Source organism: Cyprinus carpio, unplaced genomic scaffold (genome assembly GCF_018340385.1).
Source record: "Cyprinus carpio isolate SPL01 unplaced genomic scaffold, ASM1834038v1 S000006629, whole genome shotgun sequence".
Lineage (NCBI taxonomy): Eukaryota > Metazoa > Chordata > Actinopteri > Cypriniformes > Cyprinidae > Cyprinus > Cyprinus carpio.
Genome location: NW_024879261.1, coordinates 515,241 through 541,746, shown reverse-complemented (window position 1 = coordinate 541,746; position 26,506 = coordinate 515,241). Strand labels below are relative to the sequence as shown.

Sequence of the window (26,506 nt, the reverse complement as noted above, 5' to 3'; positions counted from 1 at the left end):
TTTGCTGAATAAAACCATTATTTAAATCTTACTGAAACTTTAGAGTCTAGGAAGCCTAACACTAATCACTGTGCTTCATAGGAATTGGCTTGTTTGTCCTAAATAGTTACACCTGGAATTAGCTTACTACATTGTTTTTTTATTTTTATTTTATTAATTATGCTTACATCTGATGGCTTCAACAGAAACATATACCATAGATTAATAATATTGGAGTTCACGGCTTAAACAGAATCTTAACATACAGTATATTTTTTTTTTTTACGAAAACCAACAGAAACCAAGTGCACTGTTATTTTGCACAAGTAAAATCACCGTAAGACATGCCTCTTTTAGCTTATTGTTTTAATAAAACACAAAAACGTATGTACATGCGTTTATGAATTCAGCAGTCATCACTGTAATACACAAAGTCAACTTTCTCATTACATACACACACAGTGCAATCTTATAGTTATTCCACAGGCACTGTCAATCAACAGCTACGTGCACACATCAAATGGACACACATCATCTACTTTACAAACGTAAATAAACTTCGAAGCATGTCCATGAGTTGTTCAAGAGCCACAGGCTCTTCTACCAAACTCACATCTGTAGCACTCATGTGCCTTCAGAATAAATAACCTTTCTATTTTTTACTAAAATAGCAAACAACATCCCCTACTTTGGACCTTGTAAGATCAGAGAACCTCTGTTTATTTGTTCATATGGGTTCCACTTTGTTGGGCCCGGAGAGTGAGTTTTCATGCCCTATGTTACAAGGACACAAAGCATATGAACCGCCTCTGGCTTTTATACAAGCTTTCAAAGTGCCATGCCAAACCGAGAAGTGGCCTGTTATCCTGCGGAGACACTGCGTTGTGCTTTTGCACTTTTCTTTGATTAATGTATGAAACCTGTTCCCCCTGAGGCTCCTGGACAGCTCGCAGAGAGAGAAGTGAAGTTTAAAGGCTCTTCTGGAAAAGCTATCAGTGCTCAGCATCGCACAGAGAGTTATGAGCTGGTCACTAGCTCGCACGGGTGTCCTGCTTCCTGTATGTTCAGAGCCTATATCAAAAGTACCAATACTCGTGAAAACAAATACATCCATGGCGCTGATCACAAATCAATATTTGGGCATTTAAAGACACCTTACTGCTTAGTTAACTTATGAAAAATAACAGTTTGGTTAAATCTAAGCCACGTGGTACAACCAACATGAAAAAGAAAAAAAAAACAACACAATAGGAAATTGAGGACTGCTGCACACCCTTACAATTCTTAAAATTTTAATTAGTTTTACTTTTTTTATTTTTAATAATACAATAAGGTTAGTTAAGGTTGGAAATTGCCATATGATAGACCTAAGGTATTTATTTAATAATAACTAATATTTGAATAAAACACAATATAACAGTGCACTCTGTTAGTATTACCTGATGTGAACTATGGCAACTGTTTATTGAAAAACCATATGTATGTATGCCATATATCAATTTCAAAAGTACAAATTTATAAATTACTGTATGTGGGATATTGATTGAAAGAGACTGGATTCACAGTTACACTTTTACTATAGTGGTCTGACAAAAAAAAACAACAACAACATTATGACATTGTGATATAGAAAGGAAAAAGAAATATGGGCACAAAGGCAGAAATACAAATTTAGACAGGCAAACACAGGAAACACCCCTTTGGCAGAACTTTGCTTTTGCACTGTATGAGAAATTTCAGAGACCTAGTTTATCACTGGCTGATCCACATTCTCTTCATTAGTGAAAGTCAAGATTTACCTGCACAATTCATGGCAAATTTACAAAAAGACTAATAGAAATGTGTAGAAAATATATGCTTGACAGTTTATGAAAACTGGATCAACCATTTTGCATTTAATGACTTACATGATGAACTAAAGACTAGATGTTCTGAGGTGTAAGACTATTGCACAGAGAACTATACAATACATTTTGACAACAGCAAATGATAATACAGGAAACTGCAGACAAGTGTGTATAATCAATTGTATGAATGCACCAAAGCAATCGCAACTTGTTCAAAAGAATGAGAAACTGCTTTTATGATGTGCACAAGTGACTAGATGATGTGGAGCTTGAACAAGTAGTTTTGAGAATTTCATTTCATTTTGAGAAATGCACCAAAGCAACTGATAAAACCTGTTTATTTTATGATGTGCACAAGTGACTAGATGATGTGGAGCTTGAAACAGGTTAGTTAAGGTTGTAAACTGCCATATGATGCAATATATTTATTAATTAATAATCAATAATATTTGTATAAAACACATTTTAACAATTTTAAAATCTATACTTACAACTTATAAATATAGCTTATAATACTTAAAAGTAAATAATGACTGATGAAGATGTGTAAACCTAAATGTATCCTAAAAGTGTAAGGGGTAAAAAGTGTATTTTTATTAGATTTTTATTAGATTATTAGTAAATAAATTGAAACTTCTGAAAATACCATATGAATCCAACATGCATACAAAGAGTACATTGCTAAAAACTTAGCACGTGTGTTTTAAACTAGATTTTCTGAAGAGATTTTTCCTTTAATTTGCACTCTCATATATGTCAAAGTCCCATATCTAAGACTTATAACCATTTTTATACTGAGGATTTATTTTTTATGTTTCCTTTTAGGAATATGCAGTTGTTCATGCAGGTTAAGGTGAAACTGCATGTCAAAAAAGGTATCTGAGTAAAACTCACATGACTTCCTCTCACTATAAGCGCCAGTTTTTGACAATGGCCCTTCTCTCCCACTTAGTTCAGCATCAGCGGAGCTTCATTTGGGTTCAGAGAGGTCGCTAACCTCTGAAGCATCTTCAGCTGGATCTGTTCCTCTCATTCTCATCCTTCCTCACACCAAAGAAGTTTACTTCTCACATGCTTGGTGAGCTAGACCGCTTTCTTCTCAATCTCTCCATTCCTCCAGCTTTCTAATCTACAAAAGTACCAAGGCAGTCACACAGTGCCTTTGAAGCATGGTCTCTATCCAGGTCCAAGCTGATATTAATTATCTGGCCAGCGAGACAAGTGGCCAGCGGCGGATCCTAATCTTTCTGACATGTTTGGCAACTCGTAGCCTGCGCCAACCCCTCTACACTTCCTCCGCTCCATCTCAGCGGCGTGAGGATTAACGCTTATCCAATTAACCTCCCGCAGAGCCTGCAGACTTAATCAGACGAGGCATCACACTGGAGCGAGACCTGGAGACAGACCTCGTCTCTTAGAGAGGCCCTATTTAACTAATTACAACTTTGTGCATTTCAATCAAATATAAAAGAGAGGAAACGGGGGAGGAGGGTAGGGGCACTCCGGTCGGGAACTCTGAATCTTCAAATGAGCGGCATGTCATTTTGTGCTTGATTAGAGGTTAATCTTCCACAAAGGTATTGTTTCACGAATGCCATAAGCCTGGTCTTAGCCCTATGGAAAAAAAGTGAAATGCTATTTCAGCTTATTGAAGCAAAGCTAACACCCCCACTGGCAGACAAGACCACACAGAGAGATGAATCCAGGACCTAAAAATCCTGCCATGCTAACACTCTCATAAAAAATTCTTTAGTATTTAAAAAACTTTATCAAATGACTATAATTTATTAGCGCTCTTTAGCTAAATGTGTGCACAGCGTAACACATTTAGACCAATAAAGATCAAATTCACCCCTCCCATTTTAAGGAATTAGAGGATTAAGTCCACAAAGATGGCTAAAAAAAGGAATCAGGCCTATAAATGATTTCTCAAAGTCTCCTAATTTTATTAATTAAAGATAGAAACTAAATACCTCTTTTCAGCCAATGATTAAAAAAGGCCCAATCTATCAAACCTTTAAAGAAGAAGCCTCTGTATTAACCTGTGTCAGTGTTATTTTAGTATTATTACTATGAAAATATAGTATAGCACTATATAATAATAATGAATAACAAATCAATTTTAGTTTACAAGGATAGTTCATCAATTTTTTTAGTTATAGTCAAAGTTCACAATAACAACAGAAAAGAAGATTAATACAGACAGATGGAGCATTAAGCTAAAAAAAAAAATAAAAAAAATAAAAAAAAAAGATTTTTCTATTAAGCAGGTTGTTTTGCGTTCCTATCCTAGTACGTATAACCTGGATCGAGAAGGTCAAATCAGAATAATGACCATCTCATTTCTCTGAGGAAGTTCGGCTCCTGAGCTGTCGTTTCGATTGAGAGTCAGAAGCGCACAGGAGATTGGCGGTGACACATTAAGTCTCTGATTGGTGTATTTTGGAGAGAGGATGTGAGCGCAGTGGAGAGTAGGGAAGTGTAAACAGTCCGGATGGTGGAAGTTCAACACTCAGCTCTGATCAGCAGAGCAGTAAAGCTGAACTGGAGCCCTCAGAGAGTGTGCACAGACTTCCGTTTGAGCACAGGTCGCACCATTTCTGGCATAAAGTTACTCAACACTGGGACACTACTGCAGGGCCAAGAAGGAAACATGGCAAGCAAAGGCATCTATGGTCTGGTAGACTAACTAGGGCACAGAGTTCACAGTTTCTCTACTGTTGTTCTGCATAACCATCAAATTAAGGTGAATATCAAGCTATGCAGCTTCAAATAAGGATGGCCTGTTAAACTGGGGCCAGAGTGAGAGAGTTTTTTGAGTCATTTGGAACAGTCACTTGCTCTTTCAGGCCACTGCTAGGTGGGACGACATTCATTGATCTGGTACATCCAATATACCTTGCAACCATAAACATTTGGTTTCGTATTGTACATCATTTTTTGCAAAACCTGCTGATTTGTCACCAAAATGCTATTACTTTACGAAAAGAATACCTATTTTTTCAGGAAGGATGCATTCAATTGTTTAAAGTACTGTTTTCAACATTGATAATAATTAAAATGAGTCCTAATGGATCATGGGGCACTGAAGACTACTGGAAATTCAGTTATTCTATTAGAATAACAATTTAGTTATTCTAAATTGTAATATTACACAAAAAAAAAAAAAAAAAAACGTTTTTTAATGTATTTTATTCCAATCAATAAAGTCAAGGTGAGCATAAGAGACTTTCAAAAACAACAACAACAACGCATCATATCAATCCTAAAATTTTAAATGGTAATTTACAAACCAATTATTATTGGTTTGCATTATAGTGTGTTTTCTGTAAAGTTGAAAAGACAAAGGAAGCAAGCTTAACATTTAAAGAAAAATCTAAATATTTCTGGCAAAAATTTTAAATTGATTATTCTACTGTTTACTAGCCTTAAATAAATAAATATATAAATACATAAATAAATAACCTAAAAAAAAAAAAAACTTTTTTCACTTTTAAGAAATGACTGATATTTCCAAAAGGTTGATGTTAATAATGTTAATATAATGCCAATATATGATCAATACATCAAACGAAATTATAAAAAAATGCAAAAAAAAAAAAAAATGAATTAACACCAAATAATTATGTACAGGTTTTGTATTGCATTGTTTTATATATATATATATATATATATATATATATATTATATATATATATATAAAAATGTTGCAAGCATAAAGTATAACGAACACTGTGGTATATTTTACTCATTAAACTTATTTGGTCACAGAATGAATGTACCTTGATGGCTCAGCTTCCAAGAGGTCTCCTTTAAAAGAGGCGTTCAGTCTCGTTTCTCTGGTAGCGAGGTCATCAACAAGGGTCTGTCTTCTGTTTGCTTCAGCTTGCATTCTAACATTATTCATTAAGGCTTTAAAATGACACATTTATGATTGCACAATTATACTCATCTCACAAAACCATTGCTAAATCATCATAAACATCTGTGACTTATGAACATTACAGTAATATTTTCACTTTTATTTATTACAGCTGTTTAGGGCCAGTACTTCAATAATAAAACACCACTACTTCAGACCATACGGTTATTGGTTTGTTATTATACACTGCCCCCTACAGGTGCTCATAGGAAATCACACCTTTTTTTCTCTATTTTGGGATGAACTACAATTTAGACAATCTTGAGCCTCAAGACTGTTGCAAAAATGTAAGACATTAAAGGATAATGTAAAATATAACACACTCTTCCTCTGGGTCTCTCAAAATCTTTGGACCCCACTCTCAGCTTTTGAGATGCAAGAAAATTGTATTAAGTGATTTCTTTTATTTTTCTGGAAAGGATACATACGGCGTTGAGCAGAAGTCTGATTCAATGTCTCCCTGAGCTGTGCTATATTCTGTTTAAGCTTCTGTAATGATGCTCTCAGGGTCATGTTGAGCTACAAGCACAGACAAAGACAAAAGTGATCTAACAGTATAAAGATCACTGACACATATGGCTTAACTTTATTGTACAAAAAAGTAAAACCCTGTCTTTACCTTGGCTGGATTTCCTCCAGTCCTCTGCTGTCTATTTCTTTCATGGATGTTTTCTGCAATTTCTTGAGCCAGGCGACAAGCTGCATCATAATTCTGCAACCTTAACAATGAAAACAAAACAAAAATGTCAGTTTAGTAAAAAAATAGATTTACACCTGCTACAGCTTCCACCAGTTTTCAAGTAATTTAAATCACAAGATTGGCATCACCAAAATCATGTCCCAGATCTCAGCAAACCGGCCTGGCAACATTTATATCAGCTGTTGGCCGAGTAAAAACATATATATGTACACAAACACAGAATCATTTATTAAAGTATAGGGTGCGACGAGTAATAAAGAAAATAACACAGCGATCATTTCAGTCTGAAGTGATCTGGCTGAATACAGATCCACTGACTGAACTAACGTTAAACAGCTAATTAAGTTGGCTGAACTATACGACACAGGACTGTAGACCTCACATGATTATAAACGATAAGAATTTCAAATGCATACCACAAATCCTGTGACATATTGAGGCACGTTCGCTGCAGTTATAAAAAGCGTTTCTGCAGCAACTCAAATTCAGAGCAAAATCACCAGCAGAGCCAGTTCCTGTTTGGCCGTGACGTCAGACGGTGGCCTCGTACAGACATCTCACGTAGCCTACACTCAAAATTAATACACAGAAAAAGTTATATTGTCTAACACACTGTGACTGTACTATTTAGATTACAATAGACTTTCGCAAGCTTTAGATATGGTAGCGTTATGTAGGCTACATTAGCTCACTTATTGCACGACTAGTGAATACGAAGACGTAAAATTTCGGTTTGAGTTGAAATTATGTTATTAGGCTAGCGGCTATATATGAGAAGAAATAGACCATGGTGTCAGAAACACTAAATTCAGCCCACACTTGTTAAATCAAGTTGTGAGAGATATTAATGAATGTTGATTGTAGCCATTGTACACAATAGCCTACTGATAATAAAGAATAAAGAAGTGATTAAAATAAAAAAATAAAATCTCTACAAATACTCCACAGTCTGCATAAACCGGAGAACAATTAACTAATTGCAACATAGAGATGCTATGTTCTTACAGCCTATTGATAGCCCTACTGATTTAACAAGAAACATATCTGATCCTGCAATATTTCTTACAACAGTGTAGCCTATAGGAATGTAAATCTCTTTACTTTTTTTTTTTTTTTTTTTTGTCTCATTCCTCCAAATTCAGATCTGTTAAGTGATATATTGTTTGTTACATAATGGCACAATTCTTATCTATGTAAAAGAGACAAAAATGTATCTTTTAAATTCTGTCCTGATAACGTCTCCCTGTTAAATGTTTTGTTTGAAAAGTGTATTTGAGATATATCTTTAAAATAAATGCTTCTTGGTTGGAGTTGCACTTTTACCTGTTGAAGTGCACTCTTATCTTTTTGAAATATAACAATACCAGGAGCTAATGTTAAAACTATAATACCTGTTTCAGAAATGTCCTTTGTTGTAATATTAGTTGACTAAGTTGGTTGCGTGATCTGTTGTGCTTAATGATTCAGAAACATTAAATGCCCACTATATTATGGCCCTTCTGTAAGTTATGTGGGATCATGGCAGTTGTATTTTTTGTAATTTTTTTATGACTGGGCAGGGAGCATTATTTTCTTAATGTTTGTATTTAGACAATTATGCACTTTGAGACTGAAGATAAATAAGTGAAGATAAATAATTTGCCTGCATTATAGTTTTGGGGACATCACTTCAATACAGTGGTGGCAAACAATGGAGTCCACAAGGACCACCTGTTAGTGATGGATCCCATTAGGAAGAGCCTGTGCCTGCTGCAAGCCTCACTGAGGCAGCACCCATTCCAACTGGATCCCGAAAGGAAGAATCTGTGTCTGCCAGGAACCCACTGAGGGGAAAAATAAGGATCCCAGAAAATATAAAACAGCATCTTGTCAGGCATAATGTCTTGACATATTTTCCCTAAGGCTCACAAAGGGACCACCTACACCGTCCAGTACCTCCAAAGAAGGAACAGCATCCAATGGGTACCCACAAGGATAAGAGAGCAATTTGCCCACCAGGTCCCATAATGTGGAGCTATCTGACTGTGCAATCACACCTAATATGAAGCAGGACAATGTTTATAAAAAATAAGACTTAACTCAAAACCTCAGTGTGTTAACATGTAACATTCTAACAAAAAGAACAGGTTTAGCATCTTGTTTAATGCTATTAGCCCCCATTTTGAGCCTGACCATTTTGTTTCACATCCAAATATACATGTGTTTGAATAAATAACAGTGTGCTGAAAACAGAACTGACTTTTGGAATTTCCTGGAAAAACAGGCATTAAAATGTGTCTGGTATAAACATTCTGTGACAGTTCAAGAAGACAGAATTTTTCTGTTTCTAACCACAGAGGGAATTACATCAAAATAATTTCATATAGAGGTGTTATAGCAACGTTGAGAACTGTCAGATTCTTTCAATGTTTTCTTTTAAATAAAAAAATACATACAAATATATTTAAATATATTTTCTAATATTTCCAACCATCTTTTTTTTTTTTTTTTTTTTTTTTTTTTGGCCATACATCCATGTGCATTTGATGGTGTGACAATGATGTTATGCTTTTGGCTTTTCTAATAAGAATAACACCCCCCCTACAAAAAAAAAAAATAATAATAATAAAAATGAATCCCTTTATAAAATATAAAAGTTATAAATGCTTAACTTAGTTATATCTTCTTATACGAGATTACATAGTTAATAAGCACTGTCAGAAAAAATCTTACATTTTAACAGATGGCACAGAATAAAATCTACAATATCTTTATTTGCTGTTTGATGTTGAATTTAATTACTAAACATCATTGTTATGCCATGTTATAGCTTTGGTTTCTTTACTATAATTGTTTATATTAAAGAGCTAATATTCATATTGCAAAACAGAGGCCATCTGAAATTTTCCATTGTGTATACAATAGTACTACAGCCACATGGACAGGTCACATGACAGTCACATCATCTTAAAACAAAACCCAGGTGTCTCAGGGCATCACAAAGAGAGCAACAAACCTACTGTGAACTTAACTGAACTTAAGTGTCTTTGATGTTAGCGGTTGGGGCCATGCTTCAGATTACTTCAAATATTGCATGCACCCATTTTGGCTCTACAAATGTGAATGTCCGGAGTGTGGAGGATTGCAAAAATTCACAGTATGCAGACCGGGCAAACTGTGGCAGACTCCGTTCCCGATCTCTTTACGGCTCTGAGGAGACAAAACACTCAACGGGAGAGACTGAAAAGGACAGAAGCCACATAAGACCTCGTTCAAGATCATTCTATGTTTGTGACACTGATGATGCAGGAACGGGTCATTTTAGCAGATGCAATCCTATCAGGCCAAGAGCAAGATCACTACACAGTGAGGATGGGAAAAGAAACACTGGCGGGACAAGTGTCACTGCAAATCCTCAGATCAAAAGACCTAAAGGAAACTCAAGCAAACGGGCCAGCAAGGATCATACAGGTGCGTGAGTGAGATCTTTTTAACTTTGAAAAAAAGTCACCTTTATGGTACTTGGCCAGCACTGATAAAATCATAAATAAGCACAAATGCTTGTGTAACACCTCTGAAGGCTTAATTTAAGCTATATACTTATTATTATTAGTTGACAATTACTCTAATCCCAAAATGCATTTGTGACTTTAGTACAATATAATGCATATGCAGATAAAAAAAAAAAAATTCTGGCTGCAAATGATAAGCTCATACATTGTAAAACTACTTTTAAAAGGAAATATATTGTAATAATGTTTCTAACTGCAGAAAAACAATTTTTACACACATTTTAAATGGATATGTAAAAAATAATAAAAAACAAACACACTTAAATCAATATTTTAAAATGTATTTGTTTGAACTTAAAAAAGTGAATTTAGTCATCACAACAGTTATTGAATTATTATTATTATTATTATTATTATTATTGAATTTACATTAAGTGAGTAATCTAAATTCCAGAGCAAGCTACCTTGTCAGTCCTGTGAAGCTATTCTGTACATTCATGACAGAAGTCTCTACTATTATAAAATTTCTACACAGGCATACTTACCTCATTTATACCATGAATACATAACCACATTTAAAAAAAAAAAAATTACCTAATACAAGATTTTTGAAATGATAAAAAAAACACTTCAATATTGTTGTTGTTGTAACTAGTAATATAAATAATCATGATGTTAATAATTAATATATATTCTATTTCATAGACTTTGGTAGTTCTTTTATAATATGTATTAGTATAAATATAAATTTTGATCATATTAATGTTATATGTATTACAGAAATATTGCTGAAGTCTCATTTTTTCTATTAGGTTTTATTCCAGAGTTGTATTTAGTATAATTTAAATGAAGCAGAAATTAGTAGAAATGTACAATTAAATATCCAATATCAGCTGATTCTGACCAAACAAAATATCTAATATATGCTGATAAGATGATTCCCCAAAGAACGTTTTTTTCTTGGTGTGAAGAACACTTTAATAAGAAGCTTTTTTTAATATAAAGAACTTGCAATGTAATGGAAAGTTTCTTCATGGAACCACAGATGCCAATAAAGAACTTTTATTTTTAAGAGTGTAATTAAGGAATCAGTGTCAGGTGGCAAGATCAGACAAGAAAAAAAAAAAAGACAAGATGTCAAGACAAAAATGGCTTGACAAATTATTTTTTCACAAATATATTTATAATTTAGTGTTAAACTTTCTTTACTGTTGGAAACATAAGTTATAATATTATTGTCATTTAAATCATGCTGCAGTTTTTTTACTTTAACAGGAAATAAAGGAAGTTTAAAGGGTGCTCCCATGATGACCATTTCTGAGGTGGATAACTGGGAGATAAGCTCTTTTCCTGGGATGAAATACGGTCTGTATGTAGACTGGGAAAAGATTGCCCCAGAAGCTGCCATCCGGTATCGGAAGATCCTCTCAAGTGATCATTATGAGCTCAAAGCAATGGGCCGTACAGGATTCTGGTCCATGCCTCATACTCTCAGAGCCAAGGCTTACCAGCACATCATCCAAAGCATCGAGAGCACATCCACCTCCGCTGATCTGGACACTTACCATGGCTTAGTTAGGAAGCTTTTTGGGGAATGGCAAACAAGCACACACCCTTTCCCAAAGTTTATGGAGGATGGGGAAATTCCCAGATACTGTTTAAATAAAGCAGGTCTGAATTCAGTCAAAAAAATTCTCATTTGTATAAACCACCATTTTCCTGATGTCAGCTTCTGTCCTATTCTGTCCGCTCTGGTGTCTCTTCTCTTGCACTTCAGTGAGGATGAAGCCCAGTGTTTCCACAGTATTTGTTCCCTGGTGTCCTACACAGACCCTAAAAAGCGTTACATTGACAGGACTTTCCTCACTTCACGTGCCTCATGCATGACCTTTGGGGACCTTGCCAATAAATACTGCAGAGGAATCCGGAAGCTAATAGCCAGCTCTCACCAGAACCTGTTTGAGTTCTACTCTGACTGGATCATGTGGATCTTCGCCGACCTGCCTTTCACATATGCTATCAGAGTGCTGGATGTCTATCTAATGGAGGGTTACAAAGTTTTATACCGTGTAGCTCTTGCTCTACTCAGCTTTTACAAGGTTTCTGTGTCTTCACGAGTGGCCCACGTCGATGACTTCAGACAGGACATGAAGAGTTTTGTTCAGAATGTGGGACGGCACAGTACTATTGACGCTCTGCTTCAGAGGGCTTTTAGTATACAGCTGCCCACACGTAAAGAACTGACTTATCTCTTCAATGCCAACAAGGATGCACTAATTCATAAGAACATCCACAATAAGAGGTGAGGGGTTTGTGAAGTCGTTTTTTGTGTTCTCTATCATTCCTATTATATATAAAACTGTATTTTTGACATTGACAATAGAACTACAACAAATATCTTTTTTTTTTTTTTCAAGTCATACCAAGCTGTGGATTTTCAGGCCTTCAGATCCTCTGTAGTGACTGAAACAGAGATGAGGGTGGTCTGGGCCTGGATTCCAGAGCGATTTGCTCTGTTCAGTCCTGTGCAGCTATTCAGTACAAATATTCATGGCAGAAGTCTCTTCTCGTAAGTTATTATGATTCACAGGGACGTTTACATGAATTATACTATCAATACAATAACTTTATAATTTGAAAATATTATTTAATTAGCTTTTTTTTTAGTTAAATGGTTAAAATATATATATATATATATTCATTCTTGGTTTTTTTTATTAGTTGGTTGAGGTGATTGATCTGTTTTACTCTTGAAAACTGAAGATGAGGAGGTATGCATGCTTTTTTTTTTTATCTTACAGAAAATACATAAATACACAGCATTTTGTTAAATTTTGATTTGCTTTTGCTTGGCCTCATGGCAACACAGATTTGTGGGGCTTTCTTGTCTTCTGATTGGGCTCAGAAGGATTGTGATGAAAAGGGATTTAAGTTCTTTGGCACAGAAGAGTGTTTTGTTTTCACTGTGAGTAAGTCTACATTTGCCATCTGATTCAATTGATTTATTGTGCTTTAAACTACATGTTGCATTGTATGCACAAGAATATGATTTTAATAAGTTAATCAAATCAACTTTTCAGCTACGACCAGGAATGGAACGGTTTCAGCGTACAGTGCTGCAGATCTCTGGGAGTTCTGATAAATGTGATTCCTCTCATCAGAAACAAACTCTCTCCGTTAGCTCTCTGCTAAGCACTCATGTGGACAGACCCACTGGAGCCTCTCAGGATCAAAGATATGAGTCTGCATCATTCTGCACATTGTCAACCTTCAAATTCATGGCAGGAAACGATGAGACACTTTTTATTGGTGAGCTGTTTTTTTTTTTTTATCTTTAATCTTTAATTATATAATTCAGGCTCAGTTATACCCTATTGTTATTATAAACAATGTGACAACCTCTCAGGCTAAAATTTGCATGCCCTGAATGCACATTTCACCTGCAAACGTGCTGTTAGGCTGCCTATGTGTCAACATTACTGCGAAAAATAGCCTCTTTCTTAGTTTAGAAAAAATGTTGTGTATACACTGCTTTACTTACGGCTCTCAATGTGTGCTCTCTATCCTGCAGGTGGTGATGATGGCCACGCTCTGCACCTGCAGGCAGACCTGACAGCTGGATCTTCTGAACACTGTGATACGTTTGAGAGTCCACCTCTCTGCAGGGGATGCTTCAAGATCCAGTCTCTAGAGGTGTGGGGTATCCAGCACTCTTTGTCTGTTCCGCCACTGCTATCACAGTGAAGACTGTGGAGAATATCTGCTGCTTGCCCACACATCAAAGGTCACACTGCCAAATGTTGTCATGCTTTGATACAAAGCTAAGCCCATTAAAACTATTCTTTTGACTGCAGTGTAGGACTACATGTACATTGTTGTGCTATTGCTATATGAACAGAAAAAAAAAAAAATTAAGATTGAAATATCCACAATATTATTTATTTACATTAATAAAATATTAAATAATAAAATAATAAAATATTTTTATTTTGTGGTCCTGTTGTTCACTGTATTTCTGGAATAACTAAAGTTTGTAAAGCCTTTTGAATAAAAGTTGTAAAGTATTAATTTAACTAAATATTAATAAACAACATTAAAAACTCAATTATTAAATAAAAGAGAGCTTTACATCGGATAGATGCAAGTGAAATTAAATATGGCTGTGGTAAATAAAGTGGACATTAACAATGTGTAAAGGCGAGTAAAATACTGAGGCTTATTGCACGAAGCTGTTTTTTCGGGCTCAAGAAAGGGAACTAGGTTTAAGCTGTTTATTGCCTTGGTAAATTAAGATGAGTTTTAAACTGGCTCTGGCAAATGCAAATCAAAACCAAACCAAATCAGCTGTGGGCATAGTGAAATATCTGACACAATAAAGCATAATCAAACACACCTGAAAATTCTAACCTAAGCCAGGTTCACTTCAGGTTTACTGAATTTACAGTGTATTTGATTAGGTTTGGAGCTAAACTCTGCAGAGCATTGGACCTTGAGGACCAGAATTGTCCAGCCTTGCCACTCCCTCTGCATCTCTTGTTCCTAATTAAAACAGCTCACAGTGAAAGATGCTATCTATGTATTATATATTTGGGAATTATATATTATTTACATTATGTCCTTTTTGCATTACACATAAGCAATTTTATTTTATAATTATGAAACATAAAATTTAAAGGGGTCATCGGATGCAAAATTCACTTTTGTTGTTGTTTGGACATAAATGTGTGTTGGAACATCGGGCCAGTTGCATAAACTTAGGCCCTGTCCCATACAATCGCATAAATAGAACCGAATGTCAGGGCCTTACTGAGTCATATGTAAACCTAGTATTTATATTCAAACCTGTAAATTCATCTGAAACTCACGCACATGTTTATTATGTGTTAAAATTGTCATCTTAGTTCAAATGTTACATAGGCAGCATATTCCCCGAACCTGCAGCTCCTGTCAAAAAACTACCAGACCGTTATTTCCGGCGTGACGATCGAGTCTGTCCCAAAAATACTTCTCAATGTGCCCTCGTGGACTCGCGCCAAGGGCCCTATAGGTCTGCACTACATGACGTCACCGAAGTGTGGACTCTGAGGAAGTCCACAAGTCTGGAGTGTGCCATTTGGGACAGGGCCTTTGCCACCATGTTAAGACTGTGTCTTAAGAACTAGTTTGACCAACTAGCAGTTGTCAAGGGGTAATCAGTCATACTTTTCCCGTAAAAAAGTATAATTTAAGTTTTATCTACTTTTTTATAAAAGTTATTTAAATTATTTATGAAAAGTATTGGATGAATAAATTTTTTAAGACTAGTCTAAACAGTTTATGCAACTGACCCATCAAAGTATCTTTAAGACAAGTCATGTCACTCGGCGGCCATCTTTGAAATGCCTCTCGAGCATGCAAGTCAAAAGCTGTTTCCCAAATGGCGCACTATACTCTAATCACTCATACACTACGTACGTATGCACTATGTACTCAACCATGTAGTGTATGAATGAAAGTGCACTTTTTCTTTTTGGAATTTTCAGTGTGAATGCACTACTAGCACTATTCATGCTAAAAAATGTCATAGAGTTGTGCATAAGTACGCGATTTGGGAGGCACCTAAAGACTATAGAACAGCGGTTCTCAATTCCAGTCCTCGCGACCCCCCGCTCTGCACATTTTGTATGTCTCTATTTGTTAACACACCCTGATTCAGATAATCAGCTCGTTAGAAGTGAGCTCCATGCATGAACTGTGATCCCATTGACATGGTCCCTACACAGTGTTCACTTCGGAACATTCATTCACGGATTTGGCTGCGCAACGTCTTCACACACGGACAAGTGTGACATCATATACCTTGATAAATAAATACATTTTAAATTCACGTCTCGCACACTTCAATGCACTTTGAATGGAACATATAAGTTAGCTTCGAACTGGAATCATGGTGGAATATCCTGTGATGTCCACTTCGCAGGGCAATTACGTTCGAATAGAACAAACATCTGAAGTGATTAGAGAGACATACAAAATGTGCAGAGCAGGGGGTCGTGAGGACTGGAATTGAGAACCGCTACTCTAGAAATCCCGTGGCAAAACAGAGAAACAAATAGAGACCTAATTAGCATAGCTGCTGTTCCAGCCAAGTAAAATTAATTAGTTTAACCCAATGCAACTTTGCAGGACACTGGCCCTGCAGGAGCAGGACTGAGAGCCCTGACATAAGATCTTTACATTCAGTGCATGTGATTTATCAACACCTAGTACCTTAAGATACCTTAGTATCTTAAAATATAGAGTTCATGAAAATAAAAGTTCCAGATGGGCAAACATTAAATGCATAAACCAGTGTGAATAAACAATATCTTAAAAGAAACTTGGAGGTTGGAGGTAAGTTGAAAATTAAGTAGTTGTACAGCTTTAAGTGTGAAGCTTGTTCTAGTACACAGATATGGCATATTCATGGCAGTTCACATGAAATTCATGTATTTATTTGTCATTTAAACTGATGTAAACAGAAAAAGAGTAGAGTAGTTTTTTTTCATGCTGTCGCCCCCTCTAGTGGACGAAAGTCAATAGGATTTTTTGTGAAGGTAATCCGACCAGTAAGAAAAGATACAGCAATGCGAGTCAGAAGGTCTGAGCTGAATTTGATGAAACATTTAAGTTCTAGTATGTGTCAATAACTCTTATAATAAATAATAATAATGTTTAAAAAATGCTGGCTTTCTCAAGCCCAACAAAGAAGACTAAGAGAAACATCAACCAATTTAGTATGTAATAAGTTGGCTACACATGCTTACATTCATAAATTTAAACTTTATTTCTAATTTATTTCATAAATTTAACTTTATTAATTTTCACAATTATTTATTAATGTCACACACACCTACCTAGTGCCTTTTGACTTAAATAAAAGACGAGAGTGGTGAATGTTACGGACATATTATCATGGAACTGTTCAGTCTATTATTGATTTTTATTTCCACTTCACTTTTAGAGAGACGGAACTATTTGCACTGTATTTATCAATTGGACAATATTCATACAATACTATAACCTAAAAATAATCTGTCAGCATACTGTAACTCGCATTAAAGGGGTCACTTGAAAGTCGCAGCAGCACGAATTATGTGCCCAGAACATCTGATTCAAATATTATGCGTAATTAACAGTGAGTGGTGGTTTCAGACAATACAGTGCTGCACTCGTACTGACTCTTATTCTGCCTGAAAGAATGAAAAGGCCTTACTGAAGGCGGAGCGATTCGACCAATCAGATGAAAGGGGTGTTTCAGAGCCGCCCACATGTGCGAATGAAATATTGAAGCCATAAACTGTTGTGTAAACCCCAAACGAAAAATAAGAAATCGAGCCAAAATCTCATTTTCCGTTTGCTAAACTAAACGGAAAAACGAATAAATGAGCCGTTTTTCAATTTCTCCAAAATAGGAAATCAATGAAATGATCAAAACGTACACGGACCCTCAATGAGCCCGTGCTGCTGCTTCTGCATCGTTCACGGAATGCACTGCAAACGGATCTTCACTTTAATTCCGTTCATAATTTCGTTTTTTATAAATATATATATATATATATATATATATATATATATATATATATATATATATATATATATATATATATATATATATATATATATTTGAACAGTTCAAATGAATCGATTCAGTGACATGAACTCTCCTACGCTACTTAGCAACGAGTGTAAACACAGCGTGCTACTGTTGCCTGGATACGTGTGTTTGGCTCCCGAAGCCAGCAGCTTTTCGACTCATTTACTCTGAAGCTTAAAGTTGTATCGCAATGGCAGAAGACGCGCAAGAAGTCCCCCAGATCGCATTAGAGGCTGTTATTGGTTTTAATGGTAAGATAAACTGTGAACCTTATCACGTTTGATAGTTTTAACTATAATATATGCCATTTGCTAAAATGGATGTGATTAAGCGGAACCAAAACATAAAACGTTAACGTTACATTGTTTATACAGGTCATGTGTTTTCTGGACTCAAAGTGCATCCAGACAAAGAACATATCATTTATCCTCTTGGCTGCACTGTTATTATTAAGAGTCTGAGAAGTGGGAAACAAACTTTCCTCCATGGCCACACAAACAACGTCTCTTGCATTTCTGTGTCCAAAAGTGGACGCTATATTGCATCTGGACAGGTCACATTCATGGGCTTTAAGGTGAGCTGGTGCAATAAAAGAGGAAACGTGGTATTTACACGCTTAATAACATCATAGATATGCTTTATTTTACTGCTATACAGTGCTCCCTTAATACTCCATTCTATAGCTTTCTTAAAATGAGATGGCCATTTCTCACTACAGGCTGATATTATTATCTGGGACTATGAGAAGAAGGAGATTTATGCCCGTCTTGTGCTTCATAAAGCTAGGGTTGAAGATCTCAGCTTCTCCCCAAATGATAAGTATCTGGTATCTTTGGGTGGACAGGATGATGGCAGGTACAATCTTACTGCGGTGATCTTGAATTAATATTTCCCATACTTCCCATATTTTGATGTTTCTTAGCTCTAGTCTATTAGCATTGTTTAATTATACAATATCTGTATCTATATTACATTATTACCTATATTACAGTTTAATCTAACTGTATAATAGAAATGTTTTTCTGAGCATGTTTACTTGATGGTTTTAGCATTGTAGTGTGGAACATCGAGAGTAAGGAGGCTATATGTGGCAGTCCTGCTTCAGCACAGAGTGCTGGTCACTGCCTAACAATCGAGTACACCAACCTGAACGATGAAATCTTTGTCTCTGCTGGAAAGTAAGTCCAATTTTATGGTAGTTATTCATGCAAGAAACATTTCCATTTTGATCTAAAACAAAACTTTCATAGTATAATGATTCACATTTAATACATTTTGAAAAAATATAAGGTCTATTATGTTGCTTTCATTTATATATATATATATATATATATATTTATATATATATATATATATATATATATATATATAACGTTATATATACATCCAGGTGCATCTCAATAAATTAGAATGTCGTGGAAAAAAAGTTCATTTATTTCAGTGAATTCAACTCAAATTGTGAAACTTGTGTATTAAATAGATTCAGTGCACACAGACTGAAGTAGTTTAAGTCTTTGGTTCTTTTAATTTTGATGATTTTGGCTCTCAAACCCACCAATTCACTATCTCAACTAATTAGAATATGGTGACATGCCAATCAGCTAATCAACTCAAAACACCTGCAAAGGTTTCCTGAGCCTTCAAAATGGTCTCTCAGTTTGGTTCACTAGGCTACACAATCATGGGGAAGACTGCTGATCTGACAGTTGTCCAGAAGACAATCATTGACATTCTTCACAAGGAGGGTAAGCCACAAACATTCATTGCCAAAGAAGCTGGCTGTTCACAGAGTGCTGTATCCAAGCATGTTAACAGAAAGTTGAGTGGAAGGAAAAAGTGTGGAAGAAAAAGATGCACAACCAACCGAGAGAACGGCAGCCTTATGAGGATTGTCAAGCAAAATCGATTCAAGAATTTGAGTGAACTTCATAAGGAATCGACTGAGGCTGGGGTCAAGGCATCAAGAGCCACCACACACAGACGTGTCAAGGAGTTTGGCTACAGTTGTCGTATTCCTCTTGTTAAGCCACTCCTGAACCACAGACAACGTCAGAGGCGTCTTACCTGGGCTAAGGAGAAAAAGAACTGGACTGTTGCCCAGTGGTCCAAAGTCCTCTTTTCAGATGAGAGCGAGTTTTGTATTTCAATTGGAAACCAAGGTCCTAGAGTCTGGAGGAAGGGTGGAAAAGCTCATAGCCCAAGTTGCTTGAAGTCCAGTGTTAAGTTTCCACAGTCTGTGATGATGTCATCTGCTGGTGTTGGTCCATTGTGTTTTTTGAAAACCAAAGTCACTGCACCCGTTTACCCAGAAATTTTGGAGCACTTCATGCTTCCTTCTGCTGACCAGCTTTTGAAGATGCTGATTTCCTTTTCCAGCAGGATTTGGCAACTGCCCGCACTGCCAGAAGCACCAAAAGGGGGAAGTCGTGGCCTAGTGGTTAGAGAGTTTGACTCCTAACCCTAAGGTTGTGAGTTCGAGTCTCGGGCCAGCAATACCACAACTTAGGTGCCCTTGAGTATGTCACCGAACCTCCAACTGCTCCCCGGGCGCTGCAGCATAAATGGCTGCCCACTGCTCTGGGTGTGTGTTCACGGTGTGTGTGTTCACTGCTGTGTGTGCACTTTGGATGGGTTAAATGCAGAGTATGAATTCTGAGTATGGGTCACCATACTTGGCTGTATGTCACTTCACTTTTTTTTTTTTTTTAAAGTTGGTTAAATGACCATGGTGTGGGTGTGCTTAACTGATCAAGAGGAAAATGAGAAACAAGAGACCAAAAAATGAAGGCCACTGTCAAAGAAACCTGGGCTTCCATACCACCTCAGCAGTGCCACAAACTGATCACCTCCATGCCACGCCGAATTGAGGCAGTAATTAAAGCAAAAGGAGCCCCTACCAAGGTCTTATGAAGTATTCTAATTTGTTGAGAGTGAATTGATGGATGTTTGTTACATGTGAGCCAAAATCATCACAATTAAAAGAACCAAAGACTTAAACTACTTCAGTCTGTGTGCATTGAATTTATTTAATACACAAGTTTCACAATTTGAGTTGAATTACAGAAATGAACTTTTCCACGACATTCTAATTTATTGAGATGCACCATATATATATATATATATATATATATATATATATATATATATATATATATATATATATATATATACATATATACATATACATATATACATAGTGTCTTTAAAATAGAGTACATCACTTTCTGCAAATGTTAATTTAGTATGCTTTCATGGTGTTTATTTTTTTATTTATTTATTTATTTTTAAGGAACTCTGCGAGTATGGGAGCTTGATTTAGCCAACAGAAAGATCCGACCCACAGAATGCCAGACTGGACAGCTCAAGAGAATTGCCAAATGCCTAGAGGTGAGTAAGAAGCACTGATATTGTCAGTTCTGGTTCTTTAATTTGTTTTTACCTGCTCATACCTTAGATGGATTTCAGTGTATTTTTGTGTCTAAAACTGGTATATAGTAGTCAACTTTTGAAGTGGATCAAAAAAGTTCACCAAAGTTGTCCTAAGACAAAAACACATTTTTGAAAGTTGAAAGATGAAAGTTTTTGATCCACTTCAAATGTTGACTAGTGTATACTGTAGAACATAAATGAATGTAAGTGTTGTCCTTGCCTTGCAGATCCCAAACGATGATAATTATTTCTACTGTGGAACTACTAGTGGGGATATTCTGAAAGTGAACCTGAAGACAAGGTTGCTCAACAGCTGTGGTCCTGTTAAACAAAAATTCAGCAAGGTGAGTCTCCAACTATGATTTAACACCGTGAGCAGCTAAGAATTTCTTTTCTTCAAGTACTATTTATGTCATTTACATGATTTTTGAGAAAAAGCACTGGTACATGTGAATGGATTTAAAAATGCCTCATTTATGTTTCAAACAATTTAGCTCTTATTTATTGCACTACACCGTCCAAAGTTGAACAACAAGTGTTAACAAAACTTTTTAACAGACCTTTTGTGTAAAATGTCATTTCACATCTCAAGTGCTTTTTTTATGTTGCAGGGAGTGAACACTCTTAAAGTCTTGAAGACTGGTGATCTTTTAGTTGGATCAGGAGATGGGATGTTGTCTTTGTGCTCAGGGGGGAATTTCAAAACCATTAAGTGTGTAACAACCTTTGTTTCCTCTTCTTTCTTTTGCTCTTTGATTTCCTCCTTTGTTATTTATTCTTTCATTCTTCCTTCATCCCATTCAACCACTAATTATGGTTTACTGATCATTTGTAACAGGAGTGTTCAGTTGGAGGGAGGGGTGACATCAGTGACCCTGCGTGGAGATGGGCAGCAGTTCTATGTCGGGACAGAAGCTGCACAGATCTATAGTTTAGGCTACATTGACTTCAAACCAGAACTCATTGCAACAAATCATAACAGTGCTGTAAAGGACGTCGCCTTTCCATTGTGAGTGTTATACTCCCTTCTGCCACCTGAGGGAGCCATAAGCTTTGTATTGAAATCCTAAGAAAAAATGCCTTGACTCTCCATATATTTTGTGCAAATCCTCTACCTTCAGCTCTCTTTTACTCTCAACAGTGGGACGTCAGAGCTGTTTGCCACCTGTTCACAGAATGATATACGAGTGTGGCATACAGAGTCCTCCAAGGAACTTCTGCGTATCATGGTGCCTAACATAACATGCAACGCTCTGGGCTTTATGCAGGATGGCAGGAGCATCTTCAGTGGTGAGTCTCATACTGGATGATCTATGGTTCTGTGCATTAGAAATGTTACTGTAAAATGTGAACTCTATGAAATGGTTTGAGGAACAATCATTAATGACATTCATCAATAATTTATGTTTAAATTATGCACCAATGTGTTAATTGATAAACTTGTTTATCACATTTGGAATTCAATACAATTCTGTTGCAGCTTGCTTTAATTGATAACTTTTTTCCAGCTTGGAATGATGGGAAGATTCGCGTGTTCACCCCAGAAAGTGGGAAGCTGAAGCTGATAATTCATAATGCTCACAGTATGGGAGTGACTGCCATAGCAGCGACCAATGACTGTAAGAGGATTGTCAGTGGAGGGGGAGAAGGACAGGTACAGCACATCAGATGCACATCAAAAACTCACTTTTATGAGCTGTGCTCCGGTTTTAAAATAAAGACTGTACATTACTGTGCATTATCCCACCTACCAAATACATAATCATACAATTGTGGTTATGTTAAATTTATTTATTTTTTATTTTTTGAGAAAAGTTTTTGTTTTTTTAGAAATACATTTTAAGTGATACTTTTATTGAGCCAGGATTCATTTAAATAAAAAAAAGTCACAGTAAAGATATTTATAATGTTACAAAAGCTTTCCATTTCAAATAAATATTGTTCTATTTATAAAAAAAATTCTGAAAAAAAAAAAAAAAACATTTCCACAAAAATTAACAACTGTTTTCAGCATTGGTAATAATAAGAAATATATTAATATATTAATTAGATTTTTTTTAAAAAAAATTGATTTCTAAAGGATAACGTGACACTGAATACTGGAGAAATGGACAATTCTGCTTTTCTGTCACAGAAATAAATTAAATTTGAAAATATTTTAAAATTATATTAAAAGTAATAGAAAAATTGTTATTTTAAATTGTTATAATATGTTACGATATTAGTTTTTTTTCTCTATTGTTGATTAAATAAATGCAGCTTTAGTGAACATAAGATAATTCTTTTAAAAACATTTAAAAAGTCTTTCTGACTCCAAATATCTGAGGAGTAGCGTATGTAAGAAATTAGTTACCTTGGTCAAATACTCAGTTTAGCTTTCATTATATAACCATAGTTGTCCACAGAATGGCACAGCTGGCCAGTCAGAAGCAAATTATACAGAGCCATGTAAAAAGCAGGGATGTTTTGGATTTTTTTGTAATAAAGGTTAGAGTCTGGGAGATATTCAAGGACTCATATCGTCTCATCGAGATCATGAAGGAGCACAAAGCCACGGTCAACTGCATTAAGATCAAGAGTAACGACAAGGAGTGTGTGACAGCCAGCTCGGATGGAGCTTGTATCATCTGGGACCTGGTGTAAGTTTGAAGAGCATCAAATAATAGACATTTAATGTAGACCTACTGACCGAAAGGTCTTGCCCTCCAGTTATTCCTCTGTGCACAAGCCTGTTGAAAAATTAAAACAACCACCTTTGCATGAACCAAGCATTCAGAGTGCAGATTTGCAGTCTGTTTGATGTAACCTTCTTCTTCTCGTTTCCCATCCAGGAGGTTTGTGAGGAATCAAATGGTCTTGTCCAACACCCTGTTCAATGTTGTATGTTACCACCCTGAAGAATTCCAGATCATCACCAGTGGCACTGACAGAAAGGTACAAGACTTGACTGATCTAGACTCATGTACTGTACTGGCATGTGTTTGAGAGAAAGAAAAGAGGGAGTGACGGATAGGCAAGAGAGCAGAGAGATAGATACTGTGTGCACAACAACAAGCTGACAGAAATCTCTCCCAGTCTCCTGTGGATGTAGTAGGATCCGCTCATTCTACTCTGTGCCAAATAATCCATCTGCTAGTCTTAGGACACAGCATCAGTGTCCATTTAAAGACCACAGTTTATTAGCATATGTGTGTGGCTGTGTATTAAATGTACAGTACGTCCATCACACAGAAATATAAGAAAAAATTATACCCTTAGTGCTTTAGAAACATTCATATTTCATATTCGTATTTTTCAAAAAGACTAAAGAAAATTTAGAGCATGGTGAGTTCTGTTTTATTTTTGGAAAGTAGCACAATTTATTGTCAACAATGGTATAAAAGGAAAGTGTGTAACGTTTTGATTAAGGATTTGCTGCAGTTGGACCAACGAACAAAACTGTTTGGTTTAAATTGACCATCTAATAGCAGTAATTATTAATACTCCAGACTGTAGCCAAACAAACACAAATGCGAGTTCATTGTTGTCCAGGAAAAGCAGCCAAATCCAGCACAGTAGGTACAGTACTTGAAAGAACACAATGCTGGGGTCACGCCGGATACCCAGTGCTGGCGCAAAGCCTGCTGGGACAGAGCCATCTCAATGAGGCGTACCAGACCTGCTCTGTCTGCCGTTCCATCAGTGCTCATACCTTTTAAAACTCGACAGAATTATTCTATCATAAATGATCATACTTTTTTTTTTCTCTCTTATTTTTGAATTTGTTTTTGAGTTTTGAATTTGTTCTGATAGTATATTTTAATAAATGAGAAGCATTCAGATTTTTTATTTTTTTAAGTGAATAATCCAGTTATCAAAAAACGAAAGCCATGTAGTTATAAAGAAAGTATAGCCTACTGCTGAAATGCAATCAGTGGCCTACAGAAATTAGATTTATGTAATATCTCTTGTATACAGGTTCAGATGCAATAACCCATGACAAAGAACAACTGAAGGATTAGAGCCATTTCTTTTTTCTTATGCTGCACTATAACAAATTACATCTTGATATTTCTGTTGCAATTACATTAGCTCTTTGATACAATGATCTGAGTGCACGCTGAGAAATTATATTGTCTTTACCTGTTTGTTTGTTTTTTATTATAAAAATTGTTGCTGTCTTACTCTTCACCTCTGTCAGATTTGCCATCCATCTTTTTTAATTGTATATTTAGTTTTCATTCATTCGTTCATTCATTCATCATTAAAACTGAGATCTAGACCAGAGTAGGACATTTGAAATGCAATCTTTACCATTGAACAGATTGGCTACTGGGAGGTGTATGATGGTTCTGCAATCAGAGAACTCGAGGGCTCCTTGTCTGGAGCTATAAATGGCATGCACATTTCTGAGGATGGAAAATATTTCGTGACTGGTAGGTACCTTCAGTGTCTTTTTACATACAGGGTCATTCTTCTATCATATGGCAGATGTAACAATAACAACAGGTGGCACAATAAACAATACAAACAGAAGTATTTATTGCGGTGCCGAAAAGCACAATTCGCAAAACAGTTGGATAAATGTCTGCTCACCAGGTCTAAATAAACACTTGCAGAATTCAAAGTGATGCCAGCAGTTATTTTTAAATGAGTTTCACAGTTTGAGTTGATGAGATGCTAATCTAACATTTCTGTTTTTAATGCATGTTCATGCCGCTTTCTGCAGTTATAATGCTAAACATCAAATCTCTCTTTCAGGTGGAGATGACAAATTACTGAAGCTCTGGCACTATTCTGATGGTGAAGTGACCCATGTTGGCGTCGGGCACAGTGGAAGCATCACAAATGTGAGGATCTGTCCCAACAGCAGATGCATTGTCAGCACCAGTGCTGATGGAGCTATCCTAAGGTGGAGATATCCACAAACCCTAAACCATGAATAAGAACATCTAATGCAGTTCAGATATGATAGTAGTTCAGATATACACTTACATTGCATTGCATTCCTTCTTCTTGCAAATAATTGTATTGCAAATTAGGTTATGAATTCTTGCGCGATTTAAAGGTACCATTAAACACTCCAATTCCAGTCATTTTATTGAAATAAAGCAGCCTAGAGCCCCAGTTTCGGAGGACTATTGTGAACTGCACTGTCAGCTAATATATCACCTGAGAATCTCCAGAGAGCTGGCGGGGGAGGTTTGGAGAAGTACAGCACAGCGTGAACCCAGCATCTGGATGTGCCTGTCCCAAATTTTCTCTCACCTCTGAGGAACAGCCTCATGAATATGAATATCTTAACCCCTAACAGTAAGGATATTCGGCCACATACATTTTCAAAAAATGGTTTCTGTGCTGATTTTATTTGGTATGGCCTGCCGTGAGGAACAGCTGCCACATATTTTATGTCCTTGTTGTTGCTGATATATAAGCCATAAAATAAAGTCAGTAGGCTATCCAATCAAAATTCAACTCTATAGTCATATAAACTGTATCTGTCTGTCTTGAAGGTAAGGTGTGTGATAAAAGAAAAACAGATAC

General features: G+C 36.0%; 2 protein-coding genes and 1 pseudogene across 4 annotated transcripts in view; 2 read left to right on the top strand and 1 right to left on the bottom strand.

Annotated features, from left to right (window-relative positions):
- LOC109057542 (syntaxin-8-like) overlaps positions 1 to 13,614 on the bottom strand; it is a 30,095-nt gene extending 16,481 nt beyond the window's left edge. For 2 of the 3 annotated variants that reach the window (XM_042755056.1, XM_042755055.1), the window contains exons 1-4: positions 6,865 to 7,013; positions 6,368 to 6,467; positions 6,173 to 6,267; positions 5,609 to 5,719 (exon numbers count right to left, since the gene is read on the bottom strand). In XM_042755056.1, coding sequence (XP_042610990.1) covers positions 5,609 to 5,719; positions 6,173 to 6,267; positions 6,368 to 6,467; positions 6,865 to 6,881 — 323 coding nt within the window. In that variant the 5' untranslated portion in view covers positions 6,882 to 7,013. Of the gene's footprint in view, positions 1 to 5,608; positions 5,720 to 6,172; positions 6,268 to 6,367; positions 6,468 to 6,864; positions 7,014 to 13,480 lie in introns of those variants that run through there. The other variant, XM_042755057.1, reaches the window with a different exon arrangement.
- Positions 9,439 to 13,683, top strand: LOC109057475 (annotated as a pseudogene).
- A 3,971-nt stretch (positions 13,684 to 17,654) lies between these two features.
- Positions 17,655 to 25,929, top strand: cfap52 (cilia and flagella associated protein 52). The gene is made up of 15 exons (XM_042755052.1): positions 17,655 to 17,805; positions 17,929 to 18,128; positions 18,273 to 18,409; positions 18,604 to 18,732; positions 19,656 to 19,657; positions 20,844 to 20,941; positions 21,211 to 21,327; positions 21,595 to 21,695; positions 21,822 to 21,992; positions 22,125 to 22,273; positions 22,492 to 22,637; positions 23,471 to 23,622; positions 23,815 to 23,917; positions 25,287 to 25,398; positions 25,724 to 25,929. Exons 1-15 carry the CDS (start codon positions 17,745 to 17,747, stop codon positions 25,906 to 25,908), a joined length of 1,863 nt encoding a protein of 620 aa, XP_042610986.1. The 5' UTR covers positions 17,655 to 17,744; the 3' UTR covers positions 25,909 to 25,929.
- The last annotated feature ends 577 nt before the right edge of the window (positions 25,930 to 26,506 follow it).